Raw genomic sequence first — 23,828 nt, 5'->3', positions numbered from 1 at the left:
GTATGATAAGGGATTATTTCAATATTTTACAATACCATGCGTGCAAAACTATTGGAAGAGAAGTCCCACCGACATTCAGATCCCTGTATCCACCACAATTCTGAATCACGCGAAAAACCTTCATCCTTCTTGCGTTGCTATTGATTAACGCATATTGGGTTTCCCGTGGCGACCTCCGCCTACTCCAACACCCCCGCACCGCCAGCCAAAAGGCTGTCCGCTCGCCGCTTGTCATTTTTTTCAATCCTCCCCCCCACTTAGCCCTCTCTTCTTCCCCTCGGCTTAACCTCCATTGTGGGAGACCATCCATTTTCCTAATGAAACCATCATCATGTTGCCCACCAAAAAGCACCACCGACTGTTTGATTTATGCTTCGTCCTTTTTTTACCTTCATCCCTTCTCCAATGAACGGTCACTCCCTTCACCTTTTTTCCCCTATCCTGTGGTTATTGTCGTTCAAAACAACCTCGCGCACGAAAGAGGACTTACAACCTATAAACCCGATTTTTTTCTAATCAGGTCCTTCCTGTCTATTCCAACTGTTGGAGCATTTTTTTATCCGTTCGTCATTGGTAGATTCGATATTTTTTTCTCGTGGATTGCAAGTGCAAGCGAATTTTGGACGATAAAATCGCAAGCTTTTAAGGTCTTTATCTAGGTTTTGTAAACTAAATCAACCAGGCTGCGCACTAGGTTTAGATTGCTTGAGCGATAGAGAATAGATATCTTTAAGAGCGACACGGAGAATATCGTATTAGAACCCCACTACATTTTCAGGTCCGACAGAAACGATAGATTACGAGAGATATTTTGCCGAACGGATAGGTGTGGAAATTAAAGGACTTTAATAAATGCTAGGTGTAATTTATTGAGAGCATTACCTTTTTATGCGTAAACGGCTGGTGTCCCAACACCCCCTGCTACGCGTATATTGAGGTGGCATACGGGGTAGTATGAAGATGTAGATGAATATTCTGCCCCCCCCCCCCCCCAGAAGCAAAAACCGCAAATGTCTTTAAGGAAAATAACATTTTTTCGAGCAAATAATTTTAAAAACTAATAAAGAGATGTTACAGTTTCCTTAAAATGTTGATTTCATTCACCTTTTCCATGCTTACATCTTGCCAACTACTTGAACAACCATGGCTTGCCCCCCCCCCCCCCCTAGTTTTGATCCTGGGTTCGCCCTTGAGGAGAGAACCTTCCACAGAATGAAACGATAATGCTGCAGTATTTATGAAAAACTTATTTTTTTAGCGCTACATACAGGAAAGTATTCTTTATTGGACATGTGGAACTTCGTATTTTCTGGAAACGCCAAGTCTGTGCCTTCTCTGCTCCACGAGGTTATGATATGCGCTGCGCAATATGCACGCATGTCCCACTCCGGCGTTGTATGCCCTCATATAAGCAGGCACGCTCGGATAATGTCCAGGAATCGTTACCAAGGTACGCTTTCATTAGCAGGAACAGGGGCAAGACCACGCCGACGGAGGTCGATGAAGACAATGACCGTCAGTTCGCTCATTGTTGGGCCATTGTCAAACAGTATGTGGAGGAAGAGGCTTGGACGTGTGAGGTGTGGGACGGTATATGCAGAGGGAGTAAGGTCCTGGGTGTTGGAAGCTATATGGATGGCGGGAAGGCATTGGTTTAACTTATAGCGTGCGAGGAAAGGGGTAGCAGCACCGGAAGAGGAGATGAGGACAACAGGTGTCGCCTGATTAAAGGTGTTCCATTGTTGCTCCCCGCTGTCATTGTTGTGTGGGGTTGAGAACCCTTTCCGCTCTATTCCCCCACCCCTCTACCCCGTCACCTTTCACTGACTAAACCCCCCCTTACACCCTGCTTAACTCTTATTTCCCTCTTACCTTCCGCCAAACTCTCCTGACCCATTTGACTCCCGCCTACCTCTGCCCGCCCTAAATCCTTTCCACGAATCACTCCCGAGGCAAGAGAATGGGGCGCGGTGAGGGTCTCTCCATTAAAGACTTCCTGACTTTATGCACTCCATTAGTGGGCGGTTTTAAGAGCGATAAACGCACGGCCCTCGCACACACTCCTTTCCGAAAGCCCTTCTCCCAGGATTAGAATCGTGAAGGTTCCGCGTCGAGAGGCCCTTATTAATTGGCGTCCTATTTACGCTAAGGACTGGAAAACTTCCTGGTGGTTAGCTTGGGAACCAGGGCTTTTATTCTGGTTATTATCAGCGGTCACTACATCTAGTTTGTCATCTTAATCTACGATTAATGGATCATCTACCTACTGCTTACCAACTTAAGGGTGTATGGCGATATTTGATGGTAGTGTGTAACATAAAATATAATGATGTGGTGACTTATGATGTACTTTTTAGGAAAAACATTATAGCAATACGACCAAAGGCTAATGTTTTCATTCATGAGATGCTGAGAAAGTTTACTTTATTCTCTGTAAATGGCGTACCAGTCAGTTATATTTGTTGCAAAATCGTGGAGAGTCAGAGGTACATGATATCGTATTTTGAGGGCATGATGCATGGCTCTATTTGGTTTAAAATTTGGAATTGTGGCCTTAAGATGGTGTTTAGAACGAATGGTGTGCAAACTAAAGCTCTTGATATTATTTTCATCTCCAGCCGTTTATCAAGTTTCCTGATGTGCAAGCTGCAATCAGATTTTACATTTTTGAGAGTAGCTACGTAGTACTTCAACGCATATATTCTTTGATACATATCCGTTATATCTTGAGGGAGTATAAGTACGGACATCGACTATCCCGGGAAATTAACTTGGTAGTTTTGCTGGAAGTCAGTATGGAAATATCAATTTATCAAAACCGTGGACTGATGACTCACTTAACTTGATGTGCCATCGATAGCAGCGTCCCTCTCACATATTTATTTACATGCCGATCGTCAATCATGGTCACCTTGTCAAATCGCTGATGCAGGTGGAGTTCTTATGGTTTTTTGAAGTGGAGTGCATTGTCTACAAGGAACCTCAAGCTCACGCGCTACCGCCGCACGTCGTTATCGAAGCAATTTCCTTCGTCGCCTTTGTCAACATGGCTGCGTTAGCGGTCGATCGCAGTTCCTATTTTCACAATTCATTTGTTTTTCACCGCTTGTCACAGAGCAGCCGGCGGCATCCCTTCATTTCGCTTCCATTCGTCGCCGGGGAGCGGCGCGGCGTGCGCTTGGCATTCAACGCGGGAAGGGGCCAATGTTTGCCTTCGTCACAATTTCGGGCGCCCCTCCCCCCCCTCTCTCGGGAAAGAACACGCGCTCATGAGAGGCGATCAAACAAATGACAAGCGATCTCCGCACCCTTGCTTTTATTATTATTTTTTTCCCCGACACGATCATACACACACACCAGACGTCTCCAGGCGGCGAATTCAACCTCGCCCTTTACCTGTTCCTCAGAACATCCTCCACCAAATGTTGCCATTAATCTCACTTGGGTATCGGACTTGTAATTTTTTCTCCCATATGGTATCTCAGCGATCTGATAATAGAGGTTTGAGTGGCGGAGGTATGTTTATCGATATCTTCTTAGAGAATGTCGCACAGTAATGACCTCTCATGTAATTCGCAAACAACCAAGGGATGTTAAAAATTCTTCTGCTATACCTGATTACGTAATTTAGTCTCGCAACTGCGACATCAGGGCTCTTATAAAGGTGACTTTGCTAGTATATACAGGGGTGATATCCACGTCAAACTGTAATGAATTGTATTCCCTGGTTCCAAAAAAATTTTTTCCGCAAGATCTTTTGCTTTCCTGAAGAACATAGTTGAAGAATCTAGCAGCTGTGACGGTTTTCCCATAAGAATATGATACTTTTGAAACAAAAAAAATACTATTGTGTATTCAATCAACATGAATTGTGATGCTAAATCATAGTTATGTATATTTATATTGCCTTTATTTCAAATTAAATTATTTTCGACAGATGTAAGTAGGTGTATGAAGGAACCCAGAGATGGATATTGTCTTACAATTAGTTATATCCTATTGCGTATAAGAGGTAGTCGTAATTAATGCATCCACAACATGTTCATCACACTTTGATATTATTTAAAGGGGTAGCTAACAAGAGGATTAATCTCAAATCCATTTAAAAAGGAATTGATGTCATATACTTTGCTTCTTGTGTTCCTATGAATGTTTCAGAATAATATTTGTGATTCACAATTTAAACCGAAAGTTCACTTGAATAGGTGAGGGCAGAGGTCACTCCAAACATAGGCAAAGGAGTGTGAATGTCACACATTCAGGATAGGAGGATCAATTCCTTTACCTAAATCTGCTCTCACTTCGAAGATTTTGTGTGTGGGTGTCCGAAGAAATCGCTCAAGATATGGAGTGCTGAGAAACATATAAATGGCTCAGTTCTAACAACACGTATCTCAAAAATAGCAACTTTTCAGGAGAGCAAAAAAAACGATTAATTTCTTTTACTTGCTCTCTGAAATTAAAAATCAAAAGTTCATAAAACTGAAAAAGAAGCATTCATTTACAAACAAAGAGTTGTTTTTTGCTTGTATTTTATTTTTTTAGTGTCATAACAATTTGTTTAAGATACCTGTCTCAAACCGGCCGGATTTGAGATACGTGTTGTTAGAACTTAGCCATCGATATTGTTGTAAGTCAATTTTGGTCGATTTTGAGCTATCCTTGGCAACCGACTCCAAAGTAGTCTACCCAGAAATAATAGAGCGCAAACCACTTGGAACCGCCAAGTACCAGCTCATAATCTGGAGCCATCTGCACAGTTCCAACTTCTTTGCGTAATTTTATTCAATTATCGGAAAACAGCGATTTTTAACTTCCACCAATATGTTTTTTAAGCCCTCCATATGATTCCGGTACACCTAAATCAGCAGCCCAGGGCTTCGCTTTAATATTTCTCAGTTAATATTTTTGTCGTGCACTGTAAATACTTACGCTGACTCAAATTCTCGCTCGCCTTTTCCACCCGAACAGGATCGTGAGGAACAAGGCCGCGGAGAAGGCGAAGCACGTGCATCACCAGCAGCAGAGCGGCAACCCCACCGCGTCGCAGACGGCCTCCGTGATCACGCACGCGTCGGCGAGCAACGGGGGCGGGAGCGGGGGCAGCACCCCGCAGCACCAGGCGCCGCCGCCGCCGCACCCCACCACGCAGCTGCACGATGCCAGCCAGCAGCAGCCACAGACGCCATCCGCCCACGACCTCGTCCACCAGCAGCACGCGCACCACCAGCTGCACCAGCACCACGCCGCGCCGCACCACAACCACCTGGCGGCCCACCACCAGCACCACCACATTCCGCAGCAGCAGCACCACCAGGCGGCGCTGGCGGCGCAGCACCAGAGCCAGCAGAGGCAGGGCTCGTACAGCATCAACGGCATCCTGGGTCTGCAGCAGTCGGCGGCGGTGGCGGCGGCGGCCGCTGCCGCTGCGGCCGCAGCCTCCGGCCAAACCTCGGCCTCCCCCGACCCCAACGGCAATTCCATCGGCGTGGGAGCGGTCAAAAGGAAAAGGACCGAGGACGAGGATGATGTCGGTGAGTACCTACGCTTTGAATATATCCTTCAAGCTATGACGGATTCCTTCGCACGTTCCTGAAGTCGCGGTTTAATCCTCGAAAAAATATAAATTACGTGTCGTAATTTCCACACTTTCATATAAAACTCCATTACCGACCATGGTTTCGACATTTAAATGATTTTCTTTTAAAATGACATAGAATGTCGAAACCACGGAACCAGGAAATTACCATTTTGTAGTTTATATTGATCAATCACGGATACATAGAATTTAAACTACGTCAAGCCTGAAACGATTTCATACATTCGTAATCCATGATGATGAATTTGCATAATTAGTTGTCACCCATATGGTACCCGTGATCATTAATCGTCGATTGTGCCAATTGTACCTCTTGTAGGCACTGATATTCGAGTCTCCGAATTATAAAAACATGTTTGTAAAATTGTATGTTGCATGCAATGAACCCTTTTTCGCCAATTTCCGAAATAATTAAAAAGTAATCTTCGTATTTTCTAGTAAGTAGAGACATTTGATTTTTCGGTACTAAATGGCTAACTCACCCATGCGCAGAATTATAAATTAACTTCAACTAAGTGTTCGACGGACGTCGAGAAATGTTGCCTTTTGGAAACTCCTCAGAAAATATGATTTTAGTCAAGTAAGAATAAAATCAGGCAATACCAAAAATAGGCTTAAAGATACATTTTTATGGTGGCAAAACTTTCATGGCCGATTTCACAGACATATTTGCTACTAAAAATAGATTTTTAAGTATATTTTAATGGTGGCAAAACAAGTTGATGGCGCCGAGAAATTTGATGCAATTATAATGGATATTTAAAGAACTATAAAAATCTGAATCGTTGTATTTTTGGGTCCAATACTTCCTAGAATTGTATTGAGAAATATTAAGGGTTGGGAGGATTGGGAGGGTGCTAGCATCCTTTGAGGTCTGGCAGAGTCCGAGGTGTGCTAGTGTTCTCCGAGCCACTCTTTTAATTACTCGCCCTGGATCCAAATGATCCTTGTCACGAGGCGAGACGCGAGGCGGAGACGAGGGCCGGGTCTCCTTGCTTGACGCAAGCACGTGCCAAGTCCATCCATCCGAGTGAAGGAGCCGCCTCCTTCCGTCAAAGCCACGCCACCCCCTCGTGCCATCCGCCTCACCACGCACTGCATTCATTTTATTCTCTCGCTCCGTATTCTATGCTTCATAGTTTCGCCTTTCGAATAAATTCCAAACTTCTGAATCGCTCTTACAAATACAGAAGGAACTTTTATAATTCGAACTTATTAAATTCGAATATTTCTCTTAGTCCCGAGCATTTTGTATTCAAAAATGCTAAACAAATCGTGGGTAATTCGAATTTTTTGTGTGTCAAATAAGGTATAAATTATAATCTGCGACTCCAAATAATCGTGAATCCATTGTAAAATATTCTTTCCTAACGCTATAGTCAAAAATGGCATATTGTATAAACGTATACGATTACGAGTTAAGTGTGTAGTGCACAGCAGTTCAGATGTGCTGAGGGTATTTTAAGGTTAGAATAAAAATGTTACCATACTTTACTTCGTAGTTTGTTGACATAAATATTACTGTTTTAAGGTTACTTTAATCTTTTTAATAGGCGTTATTCAAAGTATTTATGTTTCAAGAGTGTCAATTTAATAAAGGTATTTGATTGGAAATATGAATTTTATTGTTTTGGGCCTATATATTTAGGACTTCTTTCACTCGAATTGTTGGGTAATTCGAAGTTTTTAATTGTTCCATTGATGTTCGAAAAATCCAAGTTCCACTGCATACCTAAAAATTATTTCCTCATCATTGTCGTCAAAAATCATAAAATTGGTTGACGCAGATATCCTCTGAATTCTCATGCTACTCATTTCAGCTAATCTTTTCATACCTAAGTATTTCATCTCTTTAACAACCTCCGTCATTGTTCCATAGATTTATAAAATATTCTCCTTTTTCCGTTATTTTCTCTCCCTTTCCCCTCAAATATTATGTTCATGAGGCCTTCATACTTCGAGATGTGGCCCATTAAGTTGTTCCGCCTTTTAATTAAAGTATTCATGAGGAATATCTTCTCTCGTACTCATCGTAGAACTTCCTCATTGCTCACACCGCCGATTTTCTTCATTCTTCTGTTGCACAACATTCGGAATGCCTCCACTCTTGATTTCTCTGCAGCTGCCATCGTCAATCGCCATAAAAAATATGTTAGCAACAAAGAATTCCCTTGTAAATTTGAGTAGAAATAATTCAGAATATTCATTAATTCCGCACTTAACTCCGAAGGCTTCGGAATTCCGCGCGAAGCTATTCCGATTCGTAAACACAATTCCTTGAAAAGGTAAAAACGTCTTGGGAAAATAATATCGTAATAATATCCTTGTTGATAGGCAAACTGAATGGAAAACCCTATATCATCATGTGATAAATTTAATTGATTTGCTATTTTTTACGTAAGAATTTTCCGAAAGCTCATGTGCTGAGCCGAAAATTACCCACACCAAGCAAATTTCAGTCAAAGCAGAGCTTGAATTTATTTTAATAGCTATTGTAAACACCGTAGTATACTTCCTTTAGACAAGACTACACCATAGACTTACGTGTCTTCCAATTGGTGTCTCACTCCTTCAGACGAACATGTCAAATTATCTACATTGTGTCATTAAATTCAATTAAGCCAATTTTTAGCTGCTAAATTCTCAAAGCTCCAAAATGCTCTAATGATCTCTCGTCATACTGAGCCGGTATAGTTAAACCTCTTCTCCCGCATAGATCATAGGTATGCCGTCTGATCTCACCATTGCTATGCAACCCCTTCTCTCGAATCATCTCTCTCCTCTTCGTAAGTAAACAAGCTTTTTTTTCATTCGAAGCACGACAGCTGCCAAGAGGCGGTGAGGAGAGAACAGGGGCTTGATGACGCAGAAGGACGGGCTCTTGAACTCTTGAAAAGATAGGCGACTCCAAAGGAAGAGGGGCAGGCGAAAAAAAGAGCATTAAATTCGGTTAACACATGGAGTTTAGGCTAAATGTTCCGTGACTGAGTTTGAAGTTGGTTAGGCACATCAGGTTACATTTTTACTTCATAATACCATAGCATTGTGTTGTATGTTAATTTAAAGGTCATTTGAGGCAACAGAACACGTCGCGTCGGGGCTTTGTTGTTGTATTTTTCAGTTTATAATATATTTGCCAATATACAGTCCATATTAACCTGGTTTATAGCATGCTCTCAAATATAATTCAATGAACTGCGTAATTAAATTAACCGAAAGAAACAGTCACTGGGACCATTTTTTTTTAGATTTGAAGAAAGCTATCCCATTGAAATCTCCCACGGTTAGGATATCAGCCAAGTCATGGTTAAACTATTTCGTATATACAGTTTTAGAAGCAAAAACGAAATATTTTCTTAGGTGACAGAACAATATATGTAGTGAATTTGGAATATATTTGCTTCAAAAATTATCTTTTAACTTCCTTGGAGTGCTTCATTTTGAGAGCATACGAAATACTCGAAATTTTGTGAAATATTCATGTGGCAGGTGACTCATACATTTTACCACAGTTCTCTCCATTAAAAAATTCTTTGCCGTTTGGTCACGGATTAGTTGCTCACCGATATGTAAAAGGGAAAGTTTCGTTCTCCCTCTAGTCCTCTGAAACGTCCAGTTTTTACTTTTTAATATTTCCACCTCCAACTTTCATCCGTGCAACCTATCGCGCACTTAAGCACCAGGTTAAAAGCACAAAGTAAGCAAACAAAAATGTGCACTTTGTATCACTATGCGTTAGTCGAATGCGTCCCTTTCCTACATGCCTATTATGTAACGGACGAAGTTTAGGGTACGAAATGTGCTGGTGTGACTTAATAAGGAAATAAACCTATTAAAGGTTATTCATCAAACCCTGCTTATTACAGTCTAACAATTCATTTACTAGTGTAGCTTTGAATTGAAATTCGAGTGCCTACTCGTCATAAATTTCATTCAAACGTTTCAAGCAAAGCTTCCACTACCTCTCCCTGTATTTTATGCTGAGTGACTTCTACCATATTAATTTTATGTAAAATCGTAATGATTATGCCTTTGTTAAGCTTTTGGCTAGTCCCACGATATATGCCCAAGTGTTCCATACTACAGGAGAGTGAGCAATGGAGAACGTAAATTGCTTACGACTACATGAACAACAGTTCATGTTGCCAATTGTTTTGGATTTCTAGGACAAGAGATTTCTGTTAAAATATGGCTAAGTGTCAGACTTATCCTCAAGGGCTATTTATATCTTGGGCAACGCAGCTATTTCCTCATTTTTTCCGCCCGCTCTCCCTCCGTCTTTTCATCAGATGATCTTAAGCATCCATCCCTAATTAGTCGGCACCTTAAAAGATGTCTTCGCCTCTCCTATCGTTTCACGGCACATCTTTTCGTCCCGTTCATCCTCTTGGTTACCCTTCCATTTGAGCTTTCGCCCCCTGATAATTTCCAAACCCCCGTACGGCGAATGATGAAGCGTGAAAAAAAATTCCACCCTTTTCCCCACTCACCCCTTGCCGCTTCCGACGAATCGGAACGCACGCCTACGTTTTTTTTTTTTTTGAAAAGGAGCATTCAAGTCTGTAGAGCTACATGCCAGAGCCAATTAAGAGTTTCCTCTCACAACATTCCCGACCCATGTTTTTTCGTGAGTTTTCGTCGCAGAATTTCAGGATAGGAAGTTGTGATGACCACTTATTCTCAATTTTATTCTTTTTTTTATTCTCAATCACCCCCGAAAACAGCACGAGGCTCTTTCATCGGCATTTTTAACAGACGATCACTCACAACCATGTCCTGGAAGGGGTAACCTATCCAGGCGGGACTCTTGAATGTTAATTTTTATTTAATTGCAGATTTTTTTGGAGGATTAAAGATTTTACACCACCTATCTGAAAAATTTCGTTTCGATAATCTCAAAGATCGTTGTTATTTACCTAAACCATGCATGCAATTGGTTCCATTTCAGTTAATTACAGTCTCTCAGCGTGGCAGGATAAGTGAATTCGTTTAATGCACTGTGGTCAAATTTTATTACGTCTATTAAACGCTAACCGTAGGATGACATATCCTTTAACTTTATCTAGAGGTGGTTTGAAAGTTCTGGTTAGCCACGCTTAATATCAAACGTCAAGCTAGAATTTTCAGCCACCGCCAGCTAAAGCTAAAGATTGTATCATCTTATGGTTAGCGCCAACAAGACATTAGGAAAACCGGTATTGAGAAACCTATTTATGCTTAATATTTTTCAGAATCGATTTCACTTCAATTACTTCACTGCTAGTATACCCCAACCGTTTTAACCTGGTTATTTAGATTGACAATGGGCTCTTGTTTTCGAAAAGCCTGCACGTCGCAACGCGCAATAAGCATGACTTGGGTGAAATTGCGAGCTCATTTCTACACCAGCGGAAGAAATTTTCGCTTCAATATCTTTTTTTTTCGCTCGTTCCCCACTTTGAAGAACGGGTCAATGATCTGGCTATGCGAGCAAAAAAATACTGACAGGAAATAAAAAAAAATAAATATGATGATGTTGTCACCAGAGGGAAATACATTTTCGCTCTCCCAGTGCCCTACACGTTTTATAACACCCGGATTCCCACATGTTGGTAACATCTTGTTGCGTTGCAAGTATTTGAGTACCTTTTGCCTATCAGGAAGATTGAATCACACCTAAGAGGGAGGTAAACAGTAGCGAAAATAACAACATGTTGAGTTAGAATTCCTCGGAGGAGCAGTCTGTGCTGCTTAAGCGACATTAGGACCAGTTTCATTGAAAGTTGATGAGCAGAAATATGTCAGGGTATAAGTTACGTTAATTATTTCAGAATATAATAACTTTTAGAACAACTTAAGCGATGCAAAGGAGAGGGCTGAGCGAATTATTACAAATGGATATTGTAGCTTGATTCTTTCAGTTCAATTAATTCTTAGTTAGGGTAAAAATATCAATAAATCGGTCACAGGATACGATTTATATGGTGTATAGGATATTAAGAGATATGCCAATAGTTACAGTGATAGTCTGCGCAATAGCGTTGGCAGTTTAAGGTCCATGGTTTAATTTCCGCTCAAGGGAATTTTTTGCAATTGGCAACTATTTCACCGCAGTTCATGAGGAAAGTTTTAAATACGTCACATTTGAATACTTGTTTTGAATTGCGCGGTTGCAGCGAATGGAGACGAATAACTTCTAGTGTTACAAGTCAAAATGAACCCAACGAACTGTTTTGACTATTTTTCATGAGAATCATTTAATAGTAAATTCATGGATTGAATTTTCTTAAATTGCAGTGTTGTTATAAAATATCTCACGAACCAGAAAGGCTCGCGATAATAAAAGAATTGAATAGTCGTCCAAACTAGTCGATTGCGACAAACATTTTATTTGTTATCAAGCGTTTTTTACGAGTATTGCTTCCTTCCTCCATATAATGCCGAAATCAGTTGATTCAAGTGTTGCGATTCCAATAATTCATCCCCCCCCCACCACCCCGCTCGGCCGCCACCCTCGGCTGCCCTCTTCCCAGACTTGTCTCACGTACTTGGAGGCAATCGGGAGTGTCGGGCGACATTCGTTCCTATGGGACCGTGGCGGCCTTCCTCCCCCACCGTTGTAAGAGGATGTGGTTGTGGTGAGGACGCGACTTGAGGTATCGGCCACGGGAAATGTGTTTCTGGGGACACGGGAAGATGAGGGCGCGCGGGTGGGATATAAACGACCAGGGTAAAGCGAGAAGGAAGTGAGGGGCGACTTCTCGGAGTTAAGGCCATAGGGCGGAAGACGAGGGAATCGGGTCGGATGCAGTGTTGGCTGGATCCGGGTTCGAATCTCGGGCAACGTTTTTTAAAAAGGATAAAATCTTTTCGGATTTGACACCGGGTAAGGCTGTTTAAGGTCATAGTTTCGACGAGAAACTCCCTAATTATCATCAGGGCTAATATTGACTGAGGAGCAGTGACATCATTGAAAAAATGGCAGTGCCGGAACGCACTTCCCTTAACCTTTTTATGAGTGAAATATTACTCTGTATGTTCTTTCTTTACAAGTTATTATTTACATTTTATTACAATTTTTTGTTTTCGTTACGAATTTGTATATTAGAAATTTTGAGGCAACAAAATTAGTGAAACTGTTATTTGACTATTATGTCTTTTGTTAACTAGTGCCGGAACGGCGTTCGGGCGCGTTCCTGCACCATGACACCCCTGCTGACGAGGATCTTTAGCCCTGATGATGATGAGGAATTTTCTCATCGAAACTTTAGCCTTAAACATCCTTACCTGGTGGCAAACCCGAGAATACTTTATGAATAGTATTCGCCAGGAAAGCCTGCGATCTTTTATGATTTATAAGAGGTTTCCCAATCCTTGCTTGAATGCCTTGACGAGGGCACTTCAAGTTAAGGGATCGAATGGGACTTTAATCGTGGTACCCTTGTCACTTTTCGCTAGAGGTCGCTTCACACGGGGCACTTTATTGCACTACCCAACGTGTGTAGAAGGTGCAGTCAAAAATGCGTTTTGTAAAGCGGTGAACTGCCAGAACGCGTGGGAGAGTACTTGGACGAGAGATGGCAAAATAGCTCCTTCTAATTTCGTTCGTGCGTTAGCTCAATTGCACGCCATTCGTTAATTGCTAATAGTTATAGGCACTTCTGTACCCCCAGAAATTCCGCTACCTGCTAAGCGAACTGTTGACACTTTGAAATTTAAATGCCCATATCTTCGCTGGGATACAATTGAGTCCTTCAGAATAGATCTTTCAACCTTTCATGTTACATCTACCATTAGTTTGAATTAGAGAAATGTTCAAGCCATAGGTTTTGATGGCATTTAAGGATTAAATTATCTCGTAAAATAAGATTTCAAGGAATAAACAGCCTGGAAGACTTAAATATTGATCTTTAAATGGGGAGAAGTTACCGTATCTAAAGTTCCGAATCCAACGGGGTTAAGGTGTGACAATAAAAATTGTTTTTTGCATTTCTCCTATACACCTTTCTTTAAGACGCACTACCGCTTTCGGGCTATGAAGACCATTTAAATGAGTAGCACAAATATATTGATGATATACAGGAACGTTTCTTCATTGTCACAATGTCTTCGCGATTCCAGCAAGTAGTTGATTATATTAAGGCTCCCGTGTTCCCCCCGTTAATATCGAAGGGGGGTAAATGTGCATCGTGCTTTAGTCGCAAGCACGCTTCGCAGGTGGAATTCCGATGCACGGCGGAGGAGCCGCGAGGGAAACCTCTGCGGATCCACATGTGTTGACGTGTGGTCGCCGAAAGGGGAAGTCTCGGCGCGCACGTGAAGAGGGGGTGGAAATCGTCCCTCCCACCCCTCCCACACTCGCTGCGATACCAGTGAGTAAGAGAGGGGCATTTCTCGCCAACCTCTCTCCCCCCCTCCCCTCCCTCATTCTCTCCCCCTCCCACACTGCCTATTACTTCCCCCTCCCTCCCCCACCCCTCTCTCCCCTGCCATCTTAGGGCGAGCCGACCAATCCGAGAACCCCTTTCCTCGCCACGACGCCGCACTCTATTGAAACGTCAACCACTGACGTCCGACGCGGAGCCGCCATTTTGTCGAGACCTCCCCCACCCACCCCCGCCGTAGGCGTGGTGGGGGCGTGGAGGAGGCGGGGGGGGGGGGGGGGGTCGTAAGGTTGGTGGTGGTGGTGGCGAAGGCAATGTCGTTTTTGGTCGGGGATGTGTTGCAAGTGGGGTGGGTTCGCTAAGGGTTGTTGAGGTTATGGGGAGAGCTATGGCCATAATAAGGGATGCGAACGCATTCTGCAGTTCTTCGACCGCGCATCAATCCTCACGTCCCTCCCACTTATTCTGTTTTTTTTTAGAACGGATCGAGTGGACGGGTATTTATGTCGGCTTTACATGGTCACTCGTCCAGATACGTAGGGGATCGCTGGGCACGAAATCTACCGAGTACGGAAAGAAAAAGAAACGCTCTTGCTCGAGTCGCACGTTAATTTATGCACCACATCCATGTGATCGCAGCGATAATTGTTGCTCGAATGATACAAGCGATTTGATTGGACTGTAATATGATCCCTGATCTCCCAAATTTGAATGTTAATTCATGCACCTTATCCGTATGATCGAAACGATAATTTTTACTCAAATAATTCAGTTCAAATACCTTTGTACGCGCTCAGATAAGCGAGATGTATTCACTGACTGCGGAGAAATATATCGTGGAAAAAAAGCCATTGGCTGGACTTCAAAATGTTCCCTGAATTCCCAAATTTTAGTCAAATACGCTAAAAAATATTATGAGGGTGTAACTGTTGGCACACCAGAACAACAATTAAAATATGAAGTTCTTATACTGGCATAATGGTATTTTATTTCTCACATACTTCCTTTCTTTTGGTGACAAACATCTAATGGGAGCAGTGTAAAAGTTTATAAGTTTAATAATATAGGTATGGAATAGAAAAAAATATTTCGAATGTAAATAGATTGCAATTTATAAGTTGAATCAATGGGGGCTACCTCCCCACGCAGCGAGGAAAATTTCTAATGTTCAAGCCATCTACCACCTGCCGATTAGAGCTATCGTATCGAGGTACTAGTTTTAATTCTGCTGCGGGCTATCAAACTTATTCAATATTTAATATCTCGTTTATTACAAATATAAAATACCATGAGTTCCTCTTATTTAAAATAACTTAACCTACCCTCATGCTAGCCTTGGCCCCCCAAGTATATAACTTCTATTCTTTACTCCAAAAGACGTATTATGACTCCCCACTCTCCTGGGGTTCAATAAAGTCGCAGGAAGCTACTTTCATGAGCATGGCCCTTTTTGGCTGCGGAGAAAAATATGTCCCAGTCCTTTATTCTCGAACTCCTTGTCACTTCAGGATTCATCGCAATGGGGGAGTGGGATACGTTAGGGTTGCATACGAGGACTCGTCACGGTCGAGAGCCGAATGCGTAATGACCGCGATTCAAAATAATGCAGTCTTTTTTTTTTACAGCCGCACATCCTTCCTCTTCGCCTGCCGCACCCTCAAGCCACGCACTTCCTCTATTCATCCCCCTACACCCAAAAACCGATCCATCAACGATCTCACAATTCCTTTCGAATTTGCAACTAATATTATTAACCACTGACTCGACTGCTTGGGGTCATTTATTGGGTTGAGAGGGGTTGGGAGGGGGAAGACAACACAGGGCCACGTGCCGGTCTCCCGACAGTCAGTCGAGGCGAGGAGACAGCGTCGTTCGTAAATGGAACGGAATATAATATCGCTTCCGCCTTCGAAACCCTCCGAAGGTCCTTTTAAAAAACTTCGGCGTTTCGTGTTTTCTTTTTTTCGTTCTCAACCCCGCCGAGCATCCTTCATGCACACGACCGAGCGTCTTGTATACCTCTTCCTCCCCGGCTATCAGCTATCCCTTTTGTAAAGACATGGACCGATTCCTTCGCCGTATTTTCTCTCAAAACCACCAAAGTTGGCACACACGCTCCTCATATCGAATCCTTTTCTTATTTTTCCTCCATATTTTCATTTCTTATTCATTTCTCTCGTGTAATACTAAGTAATGCATTGATTGAAATCGTCTCAGCTTGTTCACATGATTCCTTGCATCCTGCAAACATTAAAAGCTCTTCACTACCACTCGTTATGCATATGATATGCTATGTTTTGGTAAAAATTGTGAGCAGATAATAAATAAACAACCTTGCTTCTTTTATCTTAAATAATTTTGGATTCGGCTATATCGTCCTGCAATATCAGTTTGGTTCCGTTCGTTATTTCGAGAGTTTACCAAGTTGCGCCTCAACAATACCATTTAATAATCATATGATTGGGTTGACGCAGCTGTCAATTAGTTATGCATAACGCTCAAGACGCCTTTTAGTCGCTCTGGGGTTCAATATATTGCCATTTGCTGACATTATTTTGGAAGGAAAGTATTTTTTTAGAGACGGCCTCAAATACCTTCGAATCCCCGTCTGTCCTTTCAAGAATTTTCTCGTGTCATTTGTCTCACGTCTTCGGACCATCGCGTGCTCCAGAAACCCTCCCGTCTATCCGCCAACCGCACGAACACAAGATCCCTCACTTGCTCCGACGACGAATTCATTTATATAAAGCCCAAGGAGGAAAGGCGACCGCCGTCCGGGCCGCGTGTTGGGTCCCGGACGTTTGCATGCGAGGCCTTGTATGTGCGCGCGGTCGCCACGTGACCCGACGGCATTCATTCATTGGCTACGGTCCAGCTGCCCCGCACACACCACTTCGAATCCCACCCACCCCCGATGGCGGCGGTTAAAACGGAGCGGGGGGGTGGTCTGCTTGCTTCCCCTCTCTTCTCCAGGGAGGAATAGAAGGCACCCATTGCATTGAGAGAGAGGGTGGGTTACCATTGTTCTCGCCAAGTAGAGAAGTCCACAGCGCCGTCGCCTCGTTCCATTACGATGCAAATGCTTTGCTCCACCGCTCAAAAGCCTGCTTCTCTCTCTCTCTTCCATTTTTCCCCACGACCGATCCCCCAACAACCTCACACTATGAGTTTCTATCTTTCTTTCTCTCCCCTGCCAAACTCTTACACGAGTGTAAAATTGGTGGGGTTGATCGGTGCGTGAAAAATCAACGGGGTCGTTCGCGGGGATCAATTCGGTTGGACACTCCCATCTCGTCTTGCTGTCGCTCCGGTTTCTTCCCCGGCGCGATCGAGGATTGAGGAGAATGCTTAACAGTTCGTGGACATAATCTCCGCGATGATTGGATTTTTCACGAAGACCCGAATCATGACACAGCTTGGATCCCCAAAGAATATTTTTTCGGCCTTGGTGGAGGCGGGGTAAACTCCTTTCCTGCCAAACAAGAGGTAGCGAGTTCGAGTCCCTCCTGAGTACCTTGCCCCTTATCCATGACATGGTTTTTTGTTCATGTGTAATTGTTGTCTTGTTGAAAAGTCCCGATGTAGAAAGCCAGTATGTGCTGTTTTCGGTGATGTACGAATGAATAAATACAGTATTTTGTGGAAGGATGCTCCAATCATCTTATAATTATCAGGAATACTTGAGAGCCTTTCCCTGATTTGAGAATAGTTAAAAATTCTTTGACATCATTGTGATTGTAGAAGAAAACGCAAAAAAACGTATTTTATAATTAATTTCAAGGCCTTGAAAATGACCATATTTGCCGAGACCAGGGTCGGTTGAAATAAATAAATGTGGAATTAGACGAGTAATTTTGATTATGTTAAAAATATCTAAGATTTCCACCGAATTATCTTTTAGGTCGTTTCGACAGTTGCCTTTGAATCCACGTCACCGCCGAAGTGAGTGGGCGGTATGTTTGAGGAAAGGGGAAATGGGGAAAATGCGGTTGATACGTCGAGCCCGAGAGAAAGAGAGAGAAAGGGTCGGAGATATTTGAAATGGGGAGAGGCATAAAAAGGGAGGCAAAGCAGTGAAATTCTCTCTTCACCCAGGAGGGGCAGCCTCTCCGCTCTTGCTCTCTTGTCGGTGTACCGCGGGGGAGAGGGACCCTTAAAAGGCGGCGGAATATAGCGTGGGAGGTGCGGTTAACTTCTGGGCGGAAAGCGAAGAGAGGGGGTTTTGCAGTGGGAAAGCAAGGCGATCTAGAGTGTGAGGGGGTGGCGAAGGGGGAGGGAGGTTATATAGACGGACAAACGCTCCATTCTCCAGAGTCAGGCAACGGAACGAAGCCCACTCTCCTCACTGCCATCTACCGGCTCCACCCCGCCACTACTCCCCAGCAAGCAGCAACCTTAACATCTCCACCCCTTGAAGCCCTTTCTCTATATCCCTCTCTGCTCCTAGTCCACTCCCTCTATTCCTCTCTCGCTGTTTCTCTTCCCAAGTCTTTCCGAAAAACCAGAGCTCTACACTCTCCTCCCCTCTGAATCTCTCTTCTCTCCAAAACTCTCTTCCGTCTTCGTAGCACGCAACTAACCCCCTCGTCCCCCCCCCTGTCTTCCCCCCTTCTGTTTTATCCTCGCCCTCTCTTTCCTTTATCCTCTCTCTATCCTTTCTTCTTAGCCCCTATCCATTTCCTTTCTCTCACATCTCTCTCCACTTCCCCTGCTATCTTGATCTCTTTTCTCTCCCATTGTACCCTCATCTCTTTCCCCACGAAATCCTGCGGCCCTTCACCAAGGAGGAGGTTTGTGGAAAGATGTTTATAAAGACGAGGAGGAAGATGAATTTAACTACGTCTGGTATTGATTTTTTGTAATATGTAACGGAGTTGAGGAGTTCCACTCTTACATAAAGCCCTTCTCAGGTGCTAATACGATGAATAGAGCTATTATTGTCTTAGTTTTTTTTTCAATTTTTTTCTAATCGATTTCTTATTACACGCCTATGCCTGCTTTTATTCTATTATAACCTATCAGTACTCATCATGGCGACGGTATCATCACCCGATCGCTCAACGGTCTACCCATATACTCTTTTCTGTTCCAATTCACAAGTTGGTGGAGGCGTGTAGAAAGATGAATATGAATATATTCATATCAATTTAACTATTGTGGCCTGTATTTTTTAAATTAAAAAAGTTTAATAAATAAACTTTTTCCACTGTTTCATTGTTGTACTTCTTTCCATTGGTTTCAATACAGTTTTTCTCAACGGACTAAAAATGTAAATCGGCAATCAATAACAAGTAAATACATTAAAGTCGAGAGCTTTTAGTTATCAGATTTGCATAGCTTTTCCCTCTTTAGTTTATTTCTCTTTAATTTATTTCTCAGTTTATTCCCTCTAGCTCCCTATCCACACTTCCTTCCACAATCTCTGGTTCTTTCTCCGACTATCTTGACCCCTTTCCTCTTCCATTACACCCCTCTCCCAATTCCCATCATCGGAAAAGTGAGGAGAATGTTCGCGATAAAAATATGTTTTATTGATTAAACTATTGAGGCCTTTACCTTTAGGAATTATATGAAGTTTAATAAATATGGCCAGTGACAATTCACAATTTTTATTTTTTTCGAAGCTTTTTTCATAACTTTCTGCTTTCACAAGGGAATTAAAAATAAAAAGAGTGAAATACAACCAAGTACGTTCCTTTAATTATAGAACTCCTAGTCTCCAGACCGTGTTTATTTTTTCAACTTAGCTTCTAATGGAATAATAGTAACGGCATAATCATCCGCTAGAGCTCTCACTGCTCAATAGTCTTTTAAGTTCAGTCGAGGGCGGTCTTGAATTCGGCCGTTTCTCACCCTGTTGTGTATGCAACCGTGACGAACGCATGTGCTACCCGTGCGGCAGGCACTCCAGGACGAAATGCTTGGTAGAATTTTCGGAACAAGTGCTTACAGTGAACTTGGATCATCATCATTCGGGTTTGTAATGACATGTTTATGAATGGAAATATGAAAAAAATATATTTTACCTCAATCGCAACGGAAGAATATTGATAGCTTAGTATTCTTCAAATGTCAGTCTTAATTTGTCCATGTAAGACGTTTATTTATGTTAATCCTTCCGTCTTAGTTCGTAGATTATCACCGTGGTGACACCATCATCCCATTTCTATACGTCTTGGTATTTTTCTAACTTAAGTCTTAATTTGGTATTGTAAGACGCTTATTTATACCAATCTTTCAGTCTTAGTTCGTCGATTTTCACCGTGGTGGCGCTATCGTTCCAAGTTATTCCATCCATTTCACTCGTCCTTCACACTGCTATTCACGCTCGCAGAATGTGCAATCATCAGTCTTGTTTGGATTGAAATTTTCATAAAGTGTAAAATGAATATAATATTTGACCTCAGGAACACTGGAGAAAAATCTACATTTTACAATTCTTCAAGTTTTGGTTTTGTAAGACTTTTGAAATTAAAGTTTCATGAATCAAAAGATGAAAAATGTAATATTACCTCAAGCGCATCGGAGAAAGATCAACGTCTTATTATTCTCCTAATTTGGTCCTGTAAGACATTTGTCTGTGCCAACCCTTTAGTCTTAGTTCGTCAATTTTCACCGAGATGGCACTATCGTTCCATGTTATTCCATTTCACTCGCCCTTCTCAATGCTATTGAAACTCGCAAAGTATGCATAGAGTGCACTTGGATCAAAACCATTCGTGTTTGGAATGAAATTTTCATTACTTTTAACTATGGAAAAAAATATTTTAACTGAAGTGCTTCTAAGTATAAGTATTCTTCTAACTTTAGTCCTGTATGAAGTTCATTTATGCCAACCCTTTAGTCTTAGTTCGTCGATTTTCATCGAGATGGCACTATCGTTCCATGTTATTTCATTTCACTCGCCCTTCTCAACGCTATTGAAACTCGCCAGGTATGCATAGAGTGCACTTGGATCAAAACCATTCGTGTTTGGAATGAAATTTTTTTTTTTTTAAGTATGGAAAAAATATATTTTAACTGAAGTGCTTCTACGTCTAAGTATTCTTCTAATTTTGTTCCTGTATGAAGTTTATTTATGCCAATCTTTTCGTCTTAGTTCGTCGATTTTCACCGAGATGGCGCTATCGTTCCATGTCATTTCATTTCACTCGCCCTTCTCAACGCTATTGAAACTCGCAAAGTATGCATAGAGTACACTTGGATCAAAGCCATTCGTGTTTGGAATGAAATTTTCATTATTTTAAGTATGGAAAAAATATATTTTAACCGAAGTGCTTCTACGTCTAAGTATTCTTCTAATTTTGTTCCTGTATGAAGTTTATTTATGCCAATCTTTTCGTCTTAGTTCGTCGATTTTCACCCCGGTGGCGCTATCGTTCCATGTTATTCCATTTCACTCGCCCTTCTAAACGCTATTGAAACTCGCCAGGTATGCATAGAGTGCACTTGGATCAAAACCATTCGTGTTTGGAATGAAATTTTCGTTATTTTAAGTATGGAAAAAATATATTTTAACCGAAGTGCTTCTACGTCTAAGTATTCTTCTAATTTTGTTCCTGTATGAAGTTTATTTATGCCAATCTTTTCGTCTTAGTTCGTCGATTTTCAACCCGGTGGCGCTCTCGTTCCACGTTATTCCATTTCACTCGCCCTTCTCAACGCTATTGAAACTCGCAAAGTATGCATAGAGTGCACTTGGATCAAAACCATTCGTGTTTGGAATGAAATTTTCTTTATTTTAAGTATGGAAAAAATATATTTTAACCGAAGTGCTTCTACGTCTAAGTATTCTTCTAATTTTGTTCCTGTATGAAGTTTATTTATGCCAATCTTTTCGTCTTAGTTCGTCGATTTTCACCCCGGTGGCGCTATCGTTCCATGTTATTCCATTTCACTCGCCCTTCTCAACGCTATTGAAACTCGCCAGGTATGCATAGAGTGCACTTGGATCAAAACCATTCGTGTTTGGAATGAAATTTTCATTATTTTAAGTATGGAAAAAATATATTTTAACCGAAGTGCTTCTACGTCTAAGTATTCTTCTAATTTTGTTCCTGTATGAAGTTTATTTATGCCAATCTTTTCGTCTTAGTTCGTCGATCTTCACCCCGGTGGCGCTATCGTTCCACGTTATTCCATTTCACTCGTCCTTCTCAGTGCTATTCTCACTCGCAGAGCTATCTCTCTTCCTCCTCCACGACTGCTGCCCTTCCATCCACACTCACACACGCCACTATTCTCCCCTAATACACACGAGACGGGCGAGGCCCTATTGTCTCGGCAACAGTCGTTCGGAAGCCCTTACCCTCACATCCGTCTCCACCCCCTCCATCCCACAACCCTTCCCCCCCTCCCCCTCTTATTACCCCGCCTATCTTTAAACCTGCCTTCTCCATCTCCAAAGCTCCTCAGCCACTCCCTCACTCTCCTCTCGCCACTTTAATTAGCGGTTTAATGGTGGCATCCATTCTCACGGCTAATCCCAAAACAATCGACAAATCTCTTAATTCCACCCCCGCCTCCCTTCAGCGCTCGCTCTTACACCACCGTTATCCCCTCTCTCCATCCCTCTCCCTTCCTATATCTCCTCTTCGGTTTGTTTTTACGTCTTCATTTATTTCAATGGGTTACACGGCCACGGTCGAGAAGTAGAGTGTCCTCATGTGCGAAGGAGAAAACTGGCATCGGGTCGTCGGAGATAATTTTTTTCCATACGATGAATTCTCTTATTGGTGACTTTAAAAGTCATGTCTCGTAGAGGTAGTGCGATCACAAATTAATTTCATTTTCTAGATTATTTATTGTTTGAAATGTGTGGGATCTGGTCTCAGAAACTGTTATCATACTAGGTGTTTGGTCATGGGAAGCTATAAATTTTTATATGTGAATAGCCTTGTGTTTATAATTTATCACTAGCAATAAAAGGTGACTGGTACAACCATGGTTGCGTTAGCAATTATTGGGTAAATCGTAGAAATAACGTGTAATATGGGTAAAATTGGTTTGTATGTATTGATTGGTCACAGTTATCTCTACAATTTACGTCTTAATTTTCTACTCAAAAATCATTCATTTCCCATTGAATCAAAGTGGAGTATGTATGACCTAGGGGCAGGTACAGGAAATATATTTATGTGTTTCATGATAATGGATTTTCAGGAATCGAGTACCTGTATGAATTATGTGTATGCATGAATAAATGTATGTCTCTTTACGTTAGTGAGATCTCTTAGTTAGTCTCATTACGAGTGAGAAAATGTACGTTAGTGGGATAGCTCCGTTGTTGGGACCCATCTTCCCCGGAACTTCAAAACGCAATTAGATGTTATTTCAGCAATCGAATTGTAATAAGAAAATCTGAGAGCCGAAATGAATGATGACAGCTAGCAGTAATGCGGAGGATGCAAAATAATGAAAATAAAATGTAACCTCTAAGAATATTTTTACAAACCTGAGAACAATTGCATTCGTATCGGGGAAAAAAGGAAGCGTAGCATAAGCAAATGCTTTCAGGTATTGGTACATTTATGTACTCATATAACAAATATTTATAGCTTGAACAGATAGTAAACTTCCCGTTAATTACAATGCCACATTCGGATATTGCTCAAAGTAAATGCTTTTGCACTCGTATAACAAATATTATGGCGTTAATTTTATTAACCTCCCATTAAAAATATCACCTCTGAAATCATCAACTGCATTCCACCGAACAAAAAGCTTTGAATTGGGATATTGTGGGAAGAACATGGGGAGAAACGAGATAGAGAGAAGAATGGGAGGTTGGAAGAAGGGAAAAAAGAGGCGAGTAGGAAGCAAAAAATTGAAACAAAGGAGGGTCGAGAATGGGGAGAATTTGGAAG

The 23,828-nt window shown here is 42.0% G+C and overlaps 1 protein-coding gene across 9 annotated transcripts in view; it reads left to right on the top strand.

The window, feature by feature from the left end:
* The window catches only part of LOC124160697 (segmentation protein paired-like), a 366,048-nt gene that overhangs the window by 297,954 nt on the left and 44,266 nt on the right, over nucleotides 1–23,828 (top strand). For all 9 annotated transcript variants that reach the window (XM_046536677.1, XM_046536675.1, XM_046536676.1 and 6 more), the window contains one exon: nucleotides 4,972–5,534. In XM_046536677.1, the coding sequence (XP_046392633.1) occupies nucleotides 4,972–5,534 (563 nt within the window). The remainder of the gene's footprint in view (nucleotides 1–4,971; nucleotides 5,535–23,828) is intronic.

This window comes from Ischnura elegans, chromosome 6 (assembly GCF_921293095.1).
Source record: "Ischnura elegans chromosome 6, ioIscEleg1.1, whole genome shotgun sequence".
In the NCBI taxonomy this organism is placed as follows: domain Eukaryota; kingdom Metazoa; phylum Arthropoda; class Insecta; order Odonata; family Coenagrionidae; genus Ischnura; species Ischnura elegans.
The sequence above is the reverse complement of the archived record's forward strand: the minus strand, read 5'-3'. Positions and strand labels throughout refer to the sequence as shown.